General features: G+C 40.9%; 1 protein-coding gene across 1 annotated transcript in view; it reads right to left on the bottom strand.

The window, feature by feature from the left end:
- The window catches only part of samtor (S-adenosylmethionine sensor upstream of mTORC1), an 86,593-nt gene extending 67,484 nt beyond the window's left edge, over positions 1-19,109 (bottom strand). Inside the window, exon 1 of the mRNA XM_072267613.1 lies at positions 18,908-19,109. Within this exon, the coding sequence (XP_072123714.1) occupies positions 18,908-19,082 (175 nt within the window). The 5' untranslated portion in view covers positions 19,083-19,109. The remainder of the gene's footprint in view (positions 1-18,907) is intronic.
- Positions 19,110-21,990: the final 2,881 nt, after the last annotated feature.

Raw genomic sequence — 21,990 nt, 5'->3', positions numbered from 1 at the left:
ATGAGGCACCTAATAAATGTGGATTTTTGTTGGAAAAATTATCACAAAAGCAGAGCTATCACCTCCCTACCACGGAAGATGAATGCTTATCCATTCAACATCTTCTGCATTTGGGGATACCTGCCAACTGTTAAGCCCAGCAACGAAATAGTGATTTGTATAAGGGTACTAGAAATAATGTAAATAATATCTGAAGGAACTGTGGCCTCACAGGATGCTTCCTATGGTGGGAAAGTCTAAGGCTAGAAGACACAGACTCAGAAGAGGGGTATTCTGTTAGAACGGAGATGAGGAGGAATTCCTTTAGCCACAGAGTGGTGAATCTATGGAATTCTTTGCCAGATGCAGCAGTGGAAGCCAAGTCTTTATGTCTATTTAAGGCAGAGGTTGATAGATTCTTGATTGGTCGGGGCATAATGGGATAAGGGGAGAAGGTGGGAGATTGGGGCCAGGAGAAAAATTGGATCAGCCATGATGACATCATGGAGTAGACTCAATGGGCCAAATGGCCAATTCTGCTCCTGTATCTTACTTTATGGTCTTATGATTAAAAAAAGAACAATTTTAAAGATAGCAGGACATGGGGAAATAGTTTAAAATGGTGTTTGACTCTATTTTTTCCACCTCAGGGGTTTTATTAATTCACATAAATTGACACCATTATGATGATATCTAAACCTACAAAAGGAATAACACTTTGAATTTGCTGTTTTGTTTAAGATTATTGCACAATTTGGATTAAATTATATGGGGCATTGTTCAGATTCCTACGTCCCCACACTGTCAAAAGAAAATTAGGAGTTGAATAAGGGAAGTCATAATGGATTCTCAATTTTTCCTTCATAGATGTGCACTATTATTTTTCCCAGACTTCATGAAAATTGATGGTGTGGGGATTCAGAAGAATTTAAGAACTTAACTGAACTATTTAAATATCTATAGTGCAGAGACGACTCTGTCAAGGTTTTTAATTTCAATGGCTTGTCTTCATCTCATTGTTGTCAGTTATATTTAAAACATATAAATTGTAAGCAAACATGTCCCATTCAAGCCTGGTTCATCATTCAATACAATCATGCCTGATCATTTACCTCCACACCATACTCCTAATTTCTTCCCATGCCCTTTGAAAATTTTGTGAATAGAAATCTAGGGTCTTAAAACTAATTAGTAAGGGGATGGGTTCAACAGATTAGAAAAGTGTGGATAAAGTAAAAGGGCAGGAGAGTGCAGGAGAGGTTACTGAATTCTCAAGAATAAAACAAAAGACATGTCCAGAAAGGGGTAAGAATTTAAATTCAGACAACATGGAGATAAATTTGAGAACAGAGTCAACAAATCAGGACTGCAAGGGCTATAACTGAATGCATAGCTGACAAAACAAGGTAGATGTGCTCAGCTGAGTTAGAACATGGCTGAAAGAAGATCACAGCTGCGAGTTAAATATCTACACTTACACGTCCTATCAAAAAGGCAGGCAGGTAGGCAGAGACGGTGGTGTGGCTCTTTTGGTAAGAAATGAAATCCAATTCCTTAGCAAGATGAGAAATATACTCAGTGGCCATTTTATTAAGTTCCTCCTGTACCTAATATAAGTAACTATAACCATACAACCACATAACAATTACAGCACAGTAATAGGCCATCTCAGCCCTTCTAGTCCGTGCTGAATGCTTACTCTCACCTAGTCCCACCGACCTTCACTCAGCCCATAACCCTCCATTCCATTCCTGTCCATATAGCTATCCAATTTAACTTTAAATAACAATATCGAACTTGCCTCAACCACTTCTGCTGGAAGCTCGTTCCACACAGCTACCACTCTCTGAACAAAGACGTTCCCCCTCATGTTACCCCTAAACTTTTTCCCTTTAACTCTCAACTCATGTCCTCTTGTTTGAATCTCCCCTACTCTCAATGGAAAAAGCCTATCCACGTCAACTCTATCCCCCTCTTAATTTTAAATACCTCTATCAAGTCCCCCCCTCAACCTTCTACGCTACAAAGAATAAAGACCCAACTTGTTCAACCTTTCCCTGTAACTTAGGAGATGAAACCCAGGTAACATTCTAGTAAATCTTCTCTGTACTCTCTCTATTTTGTTGACATCTTTCCTATAATCTGGTGACCAGAACTGTACACAATACTCCAAATTTGGCCTTACCAATGCCTTGTACAATTTTAACATTACATCCCAACTCCTATACTCAATGCTCTGATTTATAAAGGCCAGCATACCAAAAGCTTTCTTCACCACCCTATCCACATGAGATTTCATCTTCAGGGAACGATGCACCATTATTCCTAGGTCCCTCTGTTCTACTGCATTCTTCAATGCCCTACCATTTACCATGTATGTCCTATTTTGATTAGTCCTACCAAAATGTAGCACCTCACATTTATCAACATTAAACTCCATCTAAGCAACACACATCAAAGTTGCTGGTGAACGCAGCAGGCCAAGCAGCATCTGTAGGAAGAGGTGCAGTCGACGTTTCAGGCCGAGACTCTTCGTCAGGACTAACTGAAGCAAGAGTGAGTAAGGGATTTGAAAGTTGGAGGGGGAGGGGGAGATCCAAAATGATAGGAGAAGACAGGAGGGGGAGGGATAGAGCCAAGAGCTGGACAGGTGATAGGCAAAAGGGGATACGAGAGGGTCATGGGACAGGAGGTTCGGGAAGAAAGATGGGGGGGGGGACCCAGAGGATGGGCAAGAGGTATATTCGGAGGGACAGAGGGAGAAAAAGGACAGTGAGAGAAAGAATGTGTGCATAAAAATGAGTAACAGATGGGGTACGAGAGGGAGGTGGGGCCTTAGCGGAAGTTAGAGAAGTACACCTGCCATCTTTCAGCCCACTCTTCTAACTGGTCTAAATCTCTCTGCAAGCTTTGAAAACCTACTTCATTATCCACAACTCCACCTATCTTGGTATCATCTGCATACTTACTAATCCATTTTACCACCCCATCATCCAGATCATTAATGTATATGACAAACAACATTAGACCCAGTACAGATCCCTGAGGCACACCACTAGTCACTGGCCTCCAATCTGACAAACAGTTATCCACCACTACTCTCTGGCGTCACCCATCCAGCCACTGCTGAATCCATTTTACTACTTCAATATTAATACCTAACGATTGAACCTTCCTAACGAACCTTCCCTGTGGAACCTTGTCAAAGGCCTTACTAAAGTCCATATAGACAACATCCACCACTTTACTCTCGTCAACTTTCCTAGTAACCTCTTCAAAAAATTCAGTAAGATTTGTCAAACATGACCTTCCACGCACAAATCCATGTTGACTGTTCCTAATCAGACCCTGTCTATCCAGATAATTATATACACCATCTCTAAGAATACTTCCCATCAATTTACCCACCACTGATGTCAAACTCACAGGCCGATAATTGCTAGGGTTACTCTTCGTACCCTTTTTAAACAATGGAACAACATAAGCAATACGCCAATCCTCTGGCACCATCCCCGTTTCTAATGACATTTGAAATATTTCTGTCAGAGCCCCTGCTATTTCTACACTAACTTCCCTCAAGGTCCTAGGGATTATCCTGTCAGGACCCGGAGACTTATCCACTTTTATATTCCTCAAAAGCGCCAGTACTTCCTCTTCTTTAATCATCATAGTTTCCATAACTTCCCTGTTTCCCTCACCTTACACAATTCAATATCCTTCTCCTTAGTGAATACCGAAGAAAATAAATTGTTCAAAGCCTCCCCCATCTCTTTTGGCTCCACACATAGCTGTCCACTCCAATTCTCTAAGGGACCAATTTTATCCCTCACTATCCTTTTGCTATTAATATAACTGTAGAAACCCTTGGGATTTATTTTCACCTTACTTGCCAAAGCAATCTCATATCTTCTTTTAGTTTTTTAACTTCTTTCTTAAGATTCTTTTTACATTCTTTATATTCCTCGAGCACCTCATTTACTCCATGCTGCCTATATTTATTGTAGATATCTCCCTTTTTCCGAACCAAGTTTCCAATGTACTTTGGAATATCCCAATTCCAATAAAACTACTGAGTGTATGTTTGTGGTCTTCTAGCCCATCCACTTCAAAATTCAACATACTGTGTGTTCAGAGATGCTCTTCTGCAGACCATTGTTGTAACATATACAAAATGTTAGAGGAACTCAGCAGGCCAGGAAGCATCTATGGAAAAGTGTAAATAGTTGATTTTTGGGCTGAAACCCTTCATCAGCTTTCCAACATCTGCAGATTTTCTCGTTACTACTGTAACATGAAGTTATTTGAGTTACCATTGCCTTCCTGTCAGCTTGAGCCAGTCTGGCCATTATCCTCTGAACTCTCTCATTAACAAGCGTTTTTGCCACAGAACCGCATTAACTGGATTTTTTCTTCTGTTTTCGCACCATCATCTGTAAACTCTAGACTGTTGTGCATGAAAATCCCAAGAGATCAGCAGTTTCTGAGATAGTCAAACCACCCTGTCTGGCACCAACATCATTCCACAGTCAAAGTCACTTAGATCACATTTCTTCCCCATTATGATGTTGGGTCTGAATAATAACTGAACCGCTTGACCATGCCTGTACCGTTTTATGCATTGAGTTACTGTTACATGACCGGCCGATTAGATATTTGCATGGGTAGATGTACAGGCTTATCTAATAAAGTGACCACTGAGTGCAAAATGATTATGTTACAAAAACAAATAAATAATGCAAAAGACAAGTAATGAGATAGTGTTTATGAACCATTCAAAACTCTGATGGCAAAGGAAAAGAAGCTGCTCTTAAAATATTAAGGATGAGTCTTCAGGCACCCCAATGGCAGTAACAAGAGGGCATGTTGCAAATGGTGAGCCTCTTTATGGATGGATGCCCATCCATAAGGCACTGCCTTTTGATGGTGTCCTCACTGGTCAAAAGGGCTGGCTGAGTCTTCAACCCCCCACAGTCTCTTTCAATCCTGTACACTGAAGTCCCCATACCAGGCAGTGATGCTCTCCATCATGTATTTGTGGAAATTTGCAAGAACCTTTGGTGACATACTAAATCTCCTCAAACTCCTAATGGAGAGCCGCTGGCATGCCTTCTTTGAGATAGTGATAAGGGAGAACTGAGGGGAGAAGATCCTCTTACAAATGCTGTTGGCAAGAACTTCAAATCTTATGGTATAAAAACATAAAAGATCAAGCATTAGTAAAAGAGGCACAAGCAAAAACAAAACAAGAGGTAATGATTAGAACATAATTTGAATTGAAAGGCTTATTATATGAAGAGTGTTTGATGGCTCTCGGCCTGTACTCACTGGAATTCAGAAGAATGAGGGAGGATCTTATTGAAACATATCGAATGCTGAAAGGCCCAGATAGAGTAGATATGGAGATGATGTTTCCTATGGTGAAGGAGTCTAAGATCAAGAGGGCAGAGTCTTTGAAAAGAGGGGCGCTCATTTAGAACAGATGAGTAAGGATTTCTTTAGCCAGGGAGTGGTGAATCTGTGGAATTTATTGCCACAGGCAGCTGTGGAGGCCAAGTCATTGGGTATATTTAAAGCAGAGGTTGGTAGATTCTTGATTAGTCAAGGCATGAAGGGATACAGGGAGAAGGGAGGAGATTGGGGCTGAGGTGGAAATGGATCAGCCATGATGAAATAGTGGAGTAGACCTGATGGGCCAAATGCTCTTCTATCTTGTAACACAAACAACTTAGTGCTCAAGTATGCACTGAATATGCTTTGTTTTTATATATAAAAGAGAACATAATAAAGCTTTTGCTGAACTAATGGAAATTGAAAGGTGAAAGCTGATCAGAGCCAAGTAATACACACAAAAAAATTCTACCATCAGAAAAAGACTCCTACAATTCATCTTCAGTAGGACCTAATGAATGTTAAATGTAAAGCAACACCAAACAATCATTTCCTTGTTTGTTACCCAATATTCCTGTTACACAATGTTACCAGTATAGCTTGGCACAGATTCTCATTTTTTGTTATTAAAATGGATTAAAAGCAATACATGTGAAGTGATACAGGAGGAAGCTATGGTCCTAAACAACCATAGATCAAGGCAAGTTATGCAAATAGATATTGCATGTTTTAGCTTAATAGAAGCACTGAAAAAAAAGTGATCCACACCTAACATTTGTTTTTTTCTTTAGCAGTCCTGAGGTTAGGTATGAATGGCTCTCAATTCCATTCCTGGAAGTCTGAGTTTGACAAAGAATCCTATGTTGTATCTTTGGACTCTGCCACAAATGAAAAGGGTGTAAACACAGTGCTAAGGCTAGCCTTTAAATTATTTAATTTAGACTAGGCCCTATTGAACTGACTACTTTAACTAGGTTATTTATATGATCTAAACATCTAACCGACAAAGTATCTTGTGATGATGAAGTAAGAATTTTAAAGTAGATCATAGTTGAATAAACTAATTGCCCACTATAGAGTAGAATGAAAGTAACACAAGACAAACTCTTGGACAGTATAATCACAAGGCTGAGCAACAGCAGCCGGAAGAAAGTGCTGTGTAATAACAAAACAGAAATAAGGAACTGTGAAGGTCTGGTTAGACGCGCTCATTAGATTTAGTTCACATATTTTCTCCTTAGTTAGGGGTTCAAACTGAGCTATCATTAGGATTACAAATTACCTTAGCTTCGGCTTCTCTAGTGTTGCTGATATCTTTCTATATAACGTGCATGTGTTGAATTTGCTTGATAACCTATAAACTTAAAGGATAATACAATAAATAAATACCGGTTAATTGGACCATCAGTTAATTAAGGAAGCCACTTATTTGGGACAACTCTGAAAGAACAAAAATTGAGAAATTAGCTGGGATTTTCTTTGTTTATTTGGGACACTATGCCGCTTAATCGGAACAGGAAACTATTGCCAAAGTTTCTAACTAGTGTCAGTCATGTGCACTTGTGTGGCCATTAGACACTTCACCGTGCTTAGAGCTAACACTTGTTAAATAGCGTCAGTTGTGTGTGTTGTTTCAAATAGCAGTGATTTTTGTCACTGATAGTTGGTAAGAAATAAGCAATAAGATAATTCAGAACTGCTTTGCTCACTGTGATTTCAAGCATTCAGGCTTGGAGATGCTAGAAATGGCTGGGAGTGAAATGGAAATAATTTCACTACCTCAACAAGCAAGGAACTATGAAGAATTAAGGTATTAACAATCATATTGACTGTTACAAGAAAAACGAAGACTTGGAGGATGGAATTGCGAAAGGCATTATATGAAGGCAGTTTATTATCTGCACTAGGTGTCTATGCTGATTTTGTTCATTTACAGTCAAAAGAACACAGCAGCATACTTAGATGAATCCATTGATAATTATTTGGAACTAATACAGTTTTATAGTACTGAAGTGGTATTGGTAGTGTTTTAATTTGTTCTGTATTTCATTTAAATACACACATCGTTACTCGGTTAAACAGTAGTTTATCTCTTTTATACCTTTTATCTATTTCCATGAAACCTCAGTGAATTGGGGCAGCCATTTAATTGAGCTAAAATGTACTGGTCTCAATGTGCCCCAATTGACTGGATTCCACTGTATCTTAAAAAAAATTACATATATTATCTAAGACAAAAGAATTGCTTCACATGCACATCATTTTGTTCTTTGTCATCATTATACATATGAAAAGTGGAAGCTTTTTAGACTGCAGTGGAGACTACATACACCCCAAAAGACTGTATCCCTGTATAAGCAACACACATAAAAGTTGCTGGTGAACGCAGCAGGCCAAGCAGCATCTCTAGGAAGAGGTGCAGTCGATGTTTCAGGCCGAGACCCTTCATCAGGACTAACTGAAGGAAGAGTGAGTAAGGGATTTGAAAGTTGGAGGGGGAGGGGGAGATTCAAAATGATAGAAGACAGGAGGGGGAGGGATGGAGCCAAGAGCTGGACAGGTGATAGGCAAAAGGGATACGAGAGGATCATGGGACAGGAGGTCCGGGAAGAAAGACAAGGGGGGGGGGGAACCCAGAGGATGGGCAAGGGGTATATTCAGAGGGACAGAGGGAGAAAAAGGAGAGTGAGAGAAAGAATGTGTGTATAAAAATAAGTAACAGATGGGGTACGAGGGGGAGGTGGGGCATTAGCGGAAGTTAGAGAAGTCGATGTTCATGCCATCAGGTTGGAGGCTACCCAGACAGAATATAAGGTGTTGTTCCTCCAACCTGAGTGTGGCTTCATCTTTACAGTAGAGGAGGCCGTGGATAGACATGTCAGAAAGGGAATGGGATGTGGAATTAAAATGTGTGGCCACTGGGAGATCCTGCTTTCTCTGGCGGACAGAACGTAGATGTTCAGCAAAGCGGTCTCCCAGTCTGTGTCGGGTCTCGCCAATATATAAAAGGCCACATCGGGAGCACCGGACGCAGTATATCACCCCAGTCGACTCACAGGTGAAGTGTTGCCTCACCTGGAAGGACTGTTTGGGGCCCTGAATGGTGGTAAGGGAGGAAATGTAAGGGCATGTGTAGCACTTGTTCCGTTTACACGGATAAGTGCCAGGAGGGAGATCAGTGGGGAGGGATGGGGGGGACGAATGGACAAGGGAGTTGCGTAGGGAGCGATCCCTGCGGAATGCGGGGGGGGGGGATGGGAAAGATGTGCTTAGTGGTGGGATCCCGTTGGAGGTGGCGGAAGTTACGGAGAATAATATGTTGGACCCGGAGGCTGGTGGGGTGGTAGGTGAGGACCAGGGGAACCCTATTCCTAGTGGGGTGGCGGGAGGATGGAGTGAGAGCAGATGTACGTGAAATGGGGGAGTTGCGTTTAAGAGCAGAGTTGATAGTGGAGGAAGGGAAGCCCCTTTCTTTAAAAAAGGAAGACATCTCCCTCGTCCTAGAATGAAAAGCCTCACCCTTAAGTTCCCTGGCCCCCACCGCTTTATTTTCACCATGGATGTCCAGTCCTTATATACTTCCAACCCCCATCAGGAAGGTCTTAAAGCTCTACGCTTCTTTTTGGATTCCAGACCTAATCAGTTCCCCTCTACCACCACTCTGCTCCGTCTAGCGGAATTAGTCCTTACTCTTAATAATTTCTCCTTTGGCTCCTCCCACTTCCTCCAAACTAAAGGCGTAGCTATGGGCACCCGTATGGGTCCTAGCTATGCCTGCCTTTTTGTTGGCTTTGTGGAACAATCTATGTTCCGTGCCTATTCTGCTATCTGTCCCCCACTTTTCCTTCGCTACATCGATGACTGCATTGGCGCTGCTTCCTGCACGCATGCAGAACTCGTTGACTTTATTAACTTTGCCTCCAACTTTCACCCTGCCCTCAAGTTTACCTGGTCCATTTCTGACACCTCCCTCCCCTTTCTAGATCTTTCTGTCTCTGTCTCTGGAGACAGCTTATCCACTGATGTCTACTATAAGCCTACTGACTCTCACAGCTATCTGGACTATTCCTCTTCTCACCCTGTCTCTTGCAAAAACGCCATCCCCTTCTCGCAATTCCTCCGTCTCCGCCGCATCTGCTCTCAAGATAAGGCTTTTCATTCTAGGACGAGGGAGATGTCTTCCTTTTTTAAAGAAAGGGGCTTCCCTTCCTCCACTATCAACTCTGCTCTTAAACGCATCTCCCCCATTTCACGTACATCTGCTCTCACTCCATCCTCCCGCCACCCCACTAGGAATAGGGTTCCCCTGGTCCTCACCTACCACCCCACCAGCCTCCGGGTCCAACATATTATTCTCCGTAACTTCCGCCACCTCCAATGGGATCCCACCACTAAGCACATCTTTCCCTCCCCCCCTCTCTCTGCATTCCGCAGGGATCGCTCCCTACATAACTCCCTTGTCCATTCGTCCCCCCCATCCCTCCCCACTGATCTCCCTCCTGGCACTTATCCGTGTAAGCGGAACAAGTGCTACACATGCCCTTACACTTCCTCCCTTACCACCATTCAGGGCCCCAAACAGTCCTTCCAGGTGAGGCAACACTTCACCTGTGAGTCGACTGGGGTGATATACTGCGTCCGGTGCTCCCGATGTGGCCTTTTATATATTGGCGAGACCCGACGCAGACTGGGAGACCGCTTTGCTGAACATCTACGCTCTGTCCGCCAGAGAAAGCAGGATCTCCCAGTGGCCACACATTTTAATTCCACATCCCATTCCCATTCTGACATGTCCATCCACGGCCTCCTCTACTGTAAAGATGAAGCCACACTCAAGTTGGAGGAACAACATCTTATATTCCGTCTGGGTAGTCTCCAACCTGATGGCATGAACATCCACTTCTCTAACTTCCACTAAGGCCCCACCTCCCCCTCGTATCCCATCTGTTACTCATTTTTATGCACACATTCTTTCTCTCACTCTCCTTTTTCTCCCTCTGTCCCTCTGAATATACCTCTTGCCCATCCTCTGGGTCCCCCCCCCCTTGTCTTTCTTCCCGGACCTCCTGTCCCATGATCCTCTCGTATCCCCTTTTGCCAATCACCTGTCCAGCTCTTGGCTCCATCCCTCCACCTCCTGTCTTCTCCTATCATTTTGGATCTCCCCCTCCCCCTCCAACTTTCAAATCCCTTACTCACTCTTCCTTCAGTTAGTCCTGACGAAGGGTCTCGGCCTGAAACGTCGACTGCACCTCTTCCTACAGATGCTGCCTGGCCTGCTGCATTCACCAGCAACTTTGATGTGTGTTTCCTGAGAGCAGATGCGGCAGAGACGGAGGAATTGCGAGAAGGGGATGGCGTTTTTGCAAGAGACAAGGTGAGAAGAGGAATAGTCCAGATAGCTGTGAGAGTCAGTAGGCTTATAGTAGACATCAGTGGATAAGCTGTCTCCAGAGACAGACACAGAAAGATCTAGAAAGGGAAGGGAGGTGTCAGAAATGGACCAGGTAAGCTTGAGGGCAGGGTGAAAGCTGGAGGCAAAGTTAATAAAGTCAATGAGCTCTGCATGCGTGCAGGAAGCAGCGCCAATGCAGTCGTCGATGTAGCGAAGGAAAAGTGGGGGACAGATACCAGAATGGGCACGGAACATAGATTGTTCCACAAAGCCAACAAAAAGGCAGGCATAGCTAGGACTCATACGGGTGCCCATAGCTACACCTTTAGTTTGAAGGAAGTGGGAGGAGCCAAAGGAGAAATTATTAAGAGTAAGGACTAATTCCGCTAGACGGAGCAGAGTGGTGGTAGAGGGGAACTGATTAGGTCTGGAATCCAAAAAGATTTATCCCTGTATAAGATTACTAGAACAGGGATGGTTGTACAATTGACTAACTTTTACACCGCAAGCACATTAATTCAAAGTATACTGACTGGCAGGAATCACAATATTTAATGCTGTAGAAATATCGAAACTTAAGTAAGCCAATTCTAACTATGCTTCTACCTATTACTTGCAATTTGTAATGTTCAAAATTCAGGTTGTCGTCTTGCATCTAGGAAGAGGATAACCTTAATGAACAACAGAAAAACAATACAAGAACACATATAAATAAATATAACCTTGACTATAGTTACAGTGGCTTATGAGATATGCCTCTGTGGCTCATGAAAATGAAAGTGGTTCAAAGATGAGACTGCAGATGGTGGAAACTGGAGCAAAAATAAATAAACTGCTGGAAGAATTCAGCAAGTCAGGCAGCATCTATAGTGGGAAATGGACAGCTGAAGGGTCGCAATGCAAAACTCTGAGTGTACATTTCCCTATATAAATGTTGCATAATCTGCCGATTTTGTCAAGCAGTTGTTTTTCTGATGACTATTTCAACTGCATGGACACTTTCTGGTCTAACTCCATTTATAAGTTTTCAGATAACACAACTGTTCTGGGCCAGATCTCAAACCACAATGAGAAAGAGTACTGAAAGGAGATAAACAGCCTAATGGCCTGGTGTCAAGACAACCATCTCTCCCTCAATGTCAGCAAAACCACAGCTGGGCACTGACATCAGGAAGTTGGGCAGAATACACATCCAACTGTATCAAAGTTCAAAGTAAATTTATCAAAGTACATCTATAGTACCATGTACAACTCTGAGATCCAGTTTCTTGTGGGCATATTCAATAAATCAATAGAATAATAACCATAATGGAATCAATGAAAGATTGTGCCAATTTGGACATTCAACCAGTGTGCAAAAGACTGTGCAAATACAAAAATAAGTAAATAATCATAAACAATAAATAAATATCACGTACTTGAGACAAAGAGTCTTTGAAAGTGAGTCTAAAAACGCAAACACGAGGAAATCCGCAGATGCTGGAAATTCAAGCAACATACACAAAATGCTGGTGGAACGCAGCAGGCCAGGCAGCATTTATAAGAAAAGGTACAGTCGACGTTTTGAGCTGAGACCCTCTGTCAGGACTACAGTCCATAGTTTGTGGGAACAGTTCAGTGATGGGGCAGTGATATTATCCTCTTTGGTTCAAGAACCTGATAGTGAGTTCTAGGGCACCTGTACCACCTTCCTGATGGCAGCAGCAAGAAGACAGCATGACCTGGGGGGTGGGGGTCCCTGCCGATCGATGCTCCTTTCCTGTAGCAACGCTCCATGTAGGTGTGCTCAATGGTTGGGAGGGCTTTACCCATGATAGACTGGGCCGTATTCACTACTTTCTGTAGCATTTTCCATTCAAGGGCATTGGGGTTTCCATACCAGGCATTGATTGATGCAGCCAATCAATATACTCTCTACCCCATGTCTACAGAGGTTTGTCAAAGTTTCAGATGTAATGCTGAATCTTCATAAACTCCTGAAGTAGTAGAGGTGCAGCCATGCTTTCTTCATTATTGTACTTATGTGCTGGGCCCAGAACAAGTCCTCTGAAATAATAACACCAAGGAACTTAAAAGTTGTTGATCCTCCAATGAGGACCCCAGGTATCAATGACGCCAAGATGGAGATTGTTGAGAGTTTTTAAGTTCCAAGGGATTAATATGCCAGTCATTTTCTCTTCTCCACCCCCACCCCATTCATCAAGCAGAAGATACAAAAACTTGAGAACGCTTATCACCAGGCTCAGGGTCAGCTTCTAGCCCGCTGTTTTAACATTTTTACATGCACCTTACAAAATAAATGCTTGATCTCTCAATCTAGTTCTGGATCGTCCTCCACTGCACTTTCTCTATAATTCTAAATGTAAATCCTGTGTTGTTTTTAATGCCTGATGTACCACCTCAACATACTAGTGTTTTGAATATTCTGTTTGAAAGGCATGCAGTTAAAAGCTTTTCACTGCATCTTGGTAAATGGTACATTAGTAAACCAATTACCAAAACAAAATGTTGTTTGTGAGTCTTTAAAGGTTGCAAGAGTGGTAGTGAGTACCTTTCATGGCTGTTATAATTGTTTTGTCAAGTAAATCTTTCAACTATTATTATATGTTAATTCAGTTTGGAAGTAAGTGAAAGGGAGGTGGTATTAGTTCATGAGAAACATTATCTGCTTACACAGCATTTCACAGGAAAGTACTGTATATTGGAAAAAATCCAAGTCATTCCAATTAACTTACCCAAAAGTGTGTTTTTTGTCTAGCAGCGTTGATCAGATCTATTCTTATATGAATTAGAGTTATTCACAAACAAAATATACACGTAACACTTTCACAGGATCAAATTTTTTTTATTGAGGATCAGACTGACGTATTTTCAGCATTTTCTATTCAGATTTACAACACTTATAAAAATTCTTTATCTGCAGAAGAATCTTAATGACAGTGAATGGAGAAGTCTTAATGAGAGATTTAAAACTCATTATCTTTTATACATGAGTAGTAAAATTTATTAAGTGACTTCTATGACGTTTACAGTCCCTGGAGTGTATTAAAGCAGATTTAAATTTAATAGTAAATTTCAAAGCAAACTGGATAAAAGCATGAAGAAAACTGTAGAGCAATGGGAAGGGATAAGTCTTTCAAATAACTGCAAGACATAATGGGCCTAAGAACTTCCTTTGGTACTATATGATTCTATAAACCACACTTACTTTAATTCCATTCAACAAAACACTTGCACCATCCCCTGTCCCAAGATGTTCCAAAGACAGTTTTCAGCCAAGTATTTCTGAAGTGCATTCATTGTTTCAATAAAGGAAACACAGTAGTTAATTTGCACAGAGCAAGCATTCACAGATAGCAACGTAATAATGATTAAATAATCTATTTTACTTTTGTGTGGTTGTACGATAAATAATGATGAGACTCTGGGGTAACTTTCAAATTTGGCGTGGAATTTTTCACATCTGCCAGAAAGGGGAGATGGGGAATTGGTTTAATATCTAATCTGAAACAGTGATTTCTTTAATACAACAGTGAAGGATCAGCCAGTTTCTCCTCATGCTCTTAAATATATATGAGGTTAAGACCACAAAGGGCAAAGCCTTCCCCACAACTGAGCACATCTACACAGAGCGCAATCACAGGAAAACAGCACCTACTGTCAAGAGCCCCACCACCCAGACCATGCTCTCTTCTCACTGCTGCCATCAGGAAGAAGGTACAGGAGCCTCAGAACCTGCACCACCAGGGTCAGGAACAGTTATTACCTCTCAACCATCAGGCTCTTGAACCAGAAGGGAATAACTTCACTCAGCTTCACTTAACTCAACACTGAACTGTTTCCATAAACTATGGACTTACTTTCAAGGACTCTTTATCTCACGTTCAGGATTTATTGTTTGTTTAATTATTTATTACTATTTTTTTCCTCTCTCGCCCTCATACTTACACAGTTTGTTGTCTTTTGCACATTGGTTGTTTGTCCGTCCTATTTGGGTGCTGTCCTTCATTGATTCTATTGTGTTCCTTTGTACTTACTGTGTATGCCCACAAGAAAATGAATCTCAGGGTGACATATGTGTACTTGGATAATAAACTTACTTTGAACTTTAAGACACAACAGGAACCACAGCTGACACCAAGGAACTTCTCCTTTGACGCTACAGTGTGAGACACCAACACCAACCTAAGTTGTTTACTTAACAGCAACACAATTCTACTTCCGTAAACTCAAGACAAACATGTTACAGATCTAATAGGGTAACAAATTATGCCTCAAAACATTTGGCTAAAGAGACGTCAGTAGTCAAATCTTCTGTATTGTTAGCAAGATTAAGTGATCACTAGAGTAATATATAAATTTTTGAAGGCTCTAATTTTATAGAAAATTAAATAACCCATAGAGTCATCGAGTACTACAGCACAGAAACAGGCCCTTCAGCCCATCTGGACCATACCAAACTACTACTCTGCTTAGTCCTGCCTATACTTATCTAACCTTCTCTTAAATGATGAAATGAAACCCACATCAACCACTTCCACTGGCAGCTTGTTCCACACTCTCACCACCCTCTGAGTGAATAAGTTCTCTCTCATGTTCCCCTTAAACTCCTTATCCCTGGTGGATAATGTTGTATGTCATACATATTAATGATCTGGATGAGAGGGTGGTAAATTGGATTAGTAAATATGCAGATGATACTAAGATAGCTGGAGCTGTGGATAACGAAGTAGGTTTTCAAAGCTTGCAGAGAGATTTAGTCCCGTTAGAAGAGTGGGCTGAAAGATGGCAGATAGAGTTTAATGCTGATAAATGTGAGGTGCTACATTTTGGTAGGGCATTGAAGAATGCAGAACAGAGGGATCTAGGAATAATGGTGCATAGTTCCCTGAAGGTGGAATCTCATGTGGATAGGATGGTGAAGAAAGCTTTTGGTATGCTGGCCTTTATAAATCAGAGCATTGAGTATAGGAGTTGGGATGGAATGTTGAAATTGTACAAGGCATTGGTAAGGCCAAATTTGGAGTATTGTGTACAGTTCTGGTCACCGAATTATAGGAAAGATGTCAACAAAATTGAGAGAGCACAGAGAAGATTTACTAGAATGTTACCTGGGTTTCATCACCTAAGTTACAGAGAAAGGTTGAACAAGTTGGGTCTTTATTCTTTAGAGCATAGAAAGTTGAGGGGGGACTTAATAAAGGTATTTAAAATTACGAGGGGGAGTGATAGAGTTGACGTGGATAGGCTTTTTCCATTGAGAATGGGTGAGATTCAAACAAAAGGACATGAGTTGAGAGTTAAAGGGCAAAAAAAGGGCATGAGGGGGAACTTCTTTACTCAGAGAGTGGTAGCTGTGTGGAACGAGCTTCCAGCAGAAGTGGTTGAGGCAGGTTCGATGTTGTCATTTAAAGTTAAATTCGATAGCTATATGGACAGGAAATGAATGGATGGTTATGCGCTGAGTGCAAGTCAGTGGGACTAGGTGAGAGTAAGAGTTTGGCACAGACTAGAAGGGCCGAGATGGCCTGTTTCAGTGCTGTAATTGTTATACGGTTATATGATTAAACATTTCACCTTTCACCCTTAATCCATGACCTCCAGTTCTAGTCTCAACCACCCTCAGTGGAAAAAGTCTGCTTGCATTTATGCTATCTATACCCCTCTAAATATTACATACCTCTTATCAAATCTCCCCTCATTCTCCTACACTCTAGAATGATCCCTAAAAACAAAGTCAATAATTAAAAAGCACTTTTTTTTTACTAGGTTATTCTGATTCTGGTCAATTGCTATTATTCTGTGCTATATAACTTGTTACAGTATTATTGGCCTTGGCTTTGTATTAATGGTGCAATTATCAACATTCACCATCATTGTTCCCTGAAACTGACTACAATTTTGGAGTAACTTAACATCACAGAAATTCAGAGGTTGCTGGCAGGGATAAACTATACACCTAGGATTCAATATTTAATTTTGCTACCCTGCAATCAACAGAAATCACTAGACTGGTGTATATTTAAGTTCTTTATAAACTAGTCCCTTCTTAAGTCTTGCAAGTTTTGCAGCTAGTTTAGCAGTCTAAATTAACTTTTCATTGCATCTACTTCTTAGCCAATCCATTAGGTTATTTGCACTTGCTTTTGAGGTGATTTAGAAGTCCTACTAAAGGATGCACAGACTTTTCCAAAGATGGAGCAGGCAATGCATGACAGGAAAGATGTGTTGATTATTTGTGATACTGTGCATTGTTCAGTTTGCACTGTACATAGGTTCACAGATATCTGAACGCCTGGAAGCTCCTCCTCCATTCTGAGGAGTCATGGTTTAGGATTTCCATCAGATAGAAAAGATATGCAATGTTTTCAAGGGAACTTCAAAAATACCCTTGAATCTTGAAATATGTTTTCTGTGCTCCCAACTTTTTTATGCCAAGGACCAATACCATTAAGCAAGGGGCCTGTGGACCCCAGGTTGGGAAACCCTGAGCCAAGACCAGTGCTTCTTTCAGGGATCTGGCATTTGGCATTAGGCATTAGGCACTTAAACCGAACAATCCATTGGTCAGAGCAGCCCAAGTGCTCTGGTGACAATTCCATGTCATATGAAACCACAGGCTCAAAAAAACTTCGACTTAAACCTTTGCCTTTTGTGCAGTTTCTTTATGTAAATACTTCAAACTAAATTTAAAAGTTATTTAATAACCTTATGGCACTTCAGCTATTTGAGTCACATCGGATCGGCAAATTCCAAAACTATTTAGCACTCTTGACATTCTACCGATGAGAATTTGTTTAAAGCAATTGGACACAAAGCCAAACTGATGACCCCCATCATTACTGGGCTCTGGTATCCCAATGAACTGTCACCTAATGTGGGGAAAAAAAGAAGTTTCCACTGCAAAAAATCCCAAGTCTTGATGTTGGGGAGAATGTCTCCCATTTTCACCACATTCTGCTGTGGTAAACAACAATCTGTCAGTTTTTCACAAGCTACAAACTCTTGACCACTGCTTTGCTTGGGAAATATTGCTGCATTGGGATATTACTAATATATAGCAGAGATTTGATAAGCAATTCAAAGGGTCTTCTGTTCTGAGACAATTCCATGATATTGCAGATATATCTATTGTGAGGTTGACAACTTACACAATTATTAAAAAATGTAAAAAATCAACATCCCAAGCAGCAGTATTTATTGCAATATGAATACAACAGTATTCTATTTCAACATTGGAAACAAAAACGGTATACTGTGTATATATTACACATCTACATGCAGTTTATGTTTTGATGTTTAAAAGAAAACACATAGCTACTGAATCACTAACCTCAGAAGGTCTCGTAAAACTGCTTATGTAAAGCAAACAACACAAATATGCTCAAGATGCTTCAGTTTGAAGCACAGCTCACACACATTCTACAGGGATACCCTGGAAGTCATAAAGGATCAAAAACATCTGAAGTCGCTGATACGCCTCACCTTCTCTGTGCATTCTTTTTTACCTAAATTACCAATTCCCGTCTTATAAAAAGTATTTTTCCTTCAGTCTCCCCCCACCCACATATTCCACTTTGCTGGAAGATTAAGCAGGGGGGAGCATTCATTTCCAGACCTCACCATAACAAATCCCCAAGACTGTAAGATTTTTTTTTGCCGATTAATGTTCAATTATTCCTAGCCGTAAAGTCAAAGACAATGACAAAGATAAATGATTTACACACTACTTGAATATAAGTATTTCAAAAACTTACAGTATAAATGTATTGCCGATATAACAAAGGTCTTTTGTATCGGTGCTACGCTGTGAAAATGTTTACTGGGAAAGTAAATTGAAAGGTGTAAAGATGGTCAAGTATATTAAAATAAATCGCTTGCAAAAAGTTGCGATTTCTTCAAAACAATCACATCAGCAGTGTTTTAATAGAGACAGGATTGGAGAGCGGCGACATAATAGAACTGCAGCAAGAAGTAAAGATATAAACACAGCCGGGTGTGCTGCAGAGGGCAAGGGCCCGGTTACAGCTGGCTCCTCTCCTCTGCCCGCCGTGAGCCCCAGGCGATGCCGGCGCCGGCTCCGGCTCCTCGGGCTTACCGAGCGGGGCCCCAATGGCTCACCCGCCTACCCGCCCCCTTTCTCACCTTCTCGATATTTCTTGCGCAGCTTTCTGTGGACATTCTTCACCACCCCGGAGAGTTTCTCTTGCTCCCGTTTCCTGTCGCCCTCGGAGGCCGCTGCCTGACCGCCTATGAGTGTCGAAGGCACCGTTCGATCGGCCGCCTGAACGTTGCACCCACCGACAACCTCCTCCTCCATGCCGCTGGCCGATCGGCTCAGTTCGACAGCACTCGGATCCGCTCGACTAGAGCCCCGCCTCCTCCCTCCCCCTCGTCCGCCCGCCCACCGTCTGGGTGTGTGAGTGTGTCTTGTCTCTCTCTCTTCCCCTGTGTCTGTAAGTAAGTCAAATTCATTTCATTGCTGTGGAAGTATAAGGGTGATTCTTCAACTAGGGCCACTTTTGACGACTTGACATTCTGAAAAATGAAATTTCTTGAAACTTTGTGTTTATGTTATAACCTTTATTTTAGGCTCTGGAATGAAGATCAGATCTTGGCATTGACCCACCTTTAAGAGAAATTCTGTATAAGAGCACATGACTCCAGCAAATGAGTTCAGATCAATATTACTAAACAAAACTTCATTTCTCATCAAAATACTCGCTTTGCTGGTGATGACAAAATACTTCTGACATTGACAAACAATGGTTTTAATTTAACACTAATCCTTATAAAACATCTGTCCAACTAGAAGAAGCAACACTTACAATTAGAAACACATCCTTACAGTCTACACTATTTATCAAAATTCTATAATAGATCACAGTTTTTAAGGCAAGCAGCCAGAGAACTTTGTTAAAAACACCCACGTGAAACATGAACATAGACAGCCCAACTAAACTAGGCATTCACAAACAAGAGAAAATCTGCAGATGCTGGAAATCAATGTAATAAAAAATACTGGAAGAACTCAACAGGCCAGGCAGCATCAATGGAAAAGAGTAAAGTTGCCATTTCGGGCCGAGACCCTTCATCAGGACAGGTTGACTCTTTTCCATAAATGCGCCTGGCCTGCTGAGATCCTCCAGCATTCTGTGTGTATAAACTAGGCTTGTTAAAAAATAATAATGCTTACAAAACATCTGCCTAACCCTCCTCAACTCTGGAATAAGCAGTAATTCAAATTTCATACAGATTATAGAGATCATTATTTTTAACTGTCCATAAGAGAGAACTCTTTTTTAACACTGACAAAACATTTACTCAACCCTCTACATACTTGTTTTTATCAGTAAGACATATGAAACATTATCAGAAATCTCAACAACTCTGAAAAAAGCAGCAGTTAAAATTTAAAGCACCTTCTTATAGTCACAGGTGAAGCCTCAGGAAGATGAAGGTTATTCTCGTTGCTGGCCTACTGAGATTCAGGCGGGATATTCTCCGCTATAAGACTTTGTACGGCCTATCTTTCAGCAGCCATTTTGTTTCTTTAATTAGCTCTCCACTGTCATCTCTTCAGTCTCTGTTTGCCCTTTGGTAATTGTGAGAAGATTTTAAAGTTTTCTCGTCTCCCTTCTCTTTTTGTATCTTTTTCTTTCTCTTTCCAATGTACTGCTGATACTTCACCAGATCTGTTTTAATTGTGTCACTGTATTTTTTTTGATTGGTCTGCTGATGATTTCGGGGCCATCTTGTCAGCTTTGTGATGGTGAAGACATGAGATGGTAATGACATTTTTCACTTATTAAAGAAGAAGGGGGCTCAGCCTCACACTTGCTAACTTAACTGGATTGCTAGCTTGTAAACATAATTTAAATATACAGAAATAAAGTGAAGTTATTTATTTCTCAGTTAAAGCACTCAAATAATGACTCATTTGGTAATGACACGTAATAAACGTACTCTCAGATCAGGAGGTATAAATCTTTAAATTACTCACATTTCTGGACATCAAAATGTCAGCCTTCTGCCAGGACAGCACAATTCTCATTTCCATGGCAACCACATAAGCAGTTGTTTGAAAAAACTTGACTGATCTCTGAAACCTGTTGTGTGTTGGTAATGACTGAAGTGTTGCGGATAGTGGTTCCTTGTCATAAAAAATGTACAAGTTGTATAAAAAGTAACCCACATGATTTTAACATGTGTTTAAAAGTTCTTGTGTGAAAAAAAACTAAAAGTTTGATCATTTTAATACTTATTATTACTTTATTTTGAAGACAAAGTTACAAAGCCTGGATAGGAAACAAGCCCAAAATAGTGAAATTCTTGCATATTCAAGTTTTTAATTCATTTAAAAATTAAGAAAATATTATTTAGGAAGAATACTGAAAAAAGTTTAGGTCTATTATTACTAAACTATTTTAAAAGCAATTTTTTCTTGAAAATCAATCCCAGAGACAGAAAAGTTACCCTAATTAAAGAATCACCTATTCGCAATTTCAAAACAAAAATTGAGGAGCGCTTAATATTCATTGCATCCTGAGTTTGTCCCTGCACAACAAACTCTAGTTTTGCTTCAACTCAAAATACCTAATCCATATTGAATCAGCCATCTAAATTTTTTGCAATTAAACCAGTCAAAGTCTGTGTACTCAGCAGTGAGTTTGTTACTGCCTAATTCTCCAAAGGTATTTCACCAGCTATAAGGCTTGAATCAGGAATGTTATAGAATGCTTTCCACTTGCCTGGATATGTGCAGTTGCATGAACACGAGAAACTTTACATCAACTAATTCAAAGCAATCATACTTATCAGTACTTCAATCACAGGTGTAAATTCCATCCCCTCCTTTACCAGCATACTAAGGCTGCTGTAGTTTTTTTCCCCAATCAAAAATGATACTCCAATGTTCCCCTGTAAATCAAACAGTATTTGTTGCATTTATTTATTTATTTGTTTGTTTGTTTGTTTATTTATTTATTTAGGATCTGGGCGTCACTGGCTAGGCCATCATTTATTGCCCACTCCTAATTTCTGGAGAAGTTGGTGATGAGTTGCCTTCTTGATTACTTCCAACATTCATGACTATCATGCTGCTGTCGGGATTTAGATCCATCAACACACATAACAGTTGCTGGTGAACGCAGCAGGCCAGGCAGCATCTCTAGGAAGAGGTACAGTCGACGTTCCGGGCCGAGACCCTTCGTCATGTCTCGGTCCGA

The sequence above is a fragment of the Mobula birostris genome, chromosome 9 (genome assembly GCF_030028105.1).
Source record: "Mobula birostris isolate sMobBir1 chromosome 9, sMobBir1.hap1, whole genome shotgun sequence".
NCBI classification, from domain to species: domain Eukaryota; kingdom Metazoa; phylum Chordata; class Chondrichthyes; order Myliobatiformes; family Myliobatidae; genus Mobula; species Mobula birostris.
Note: the sequence above shows the minus strand (reverse complement) of the source record. Positions and strands in the feature narration are given on the sequence as shown.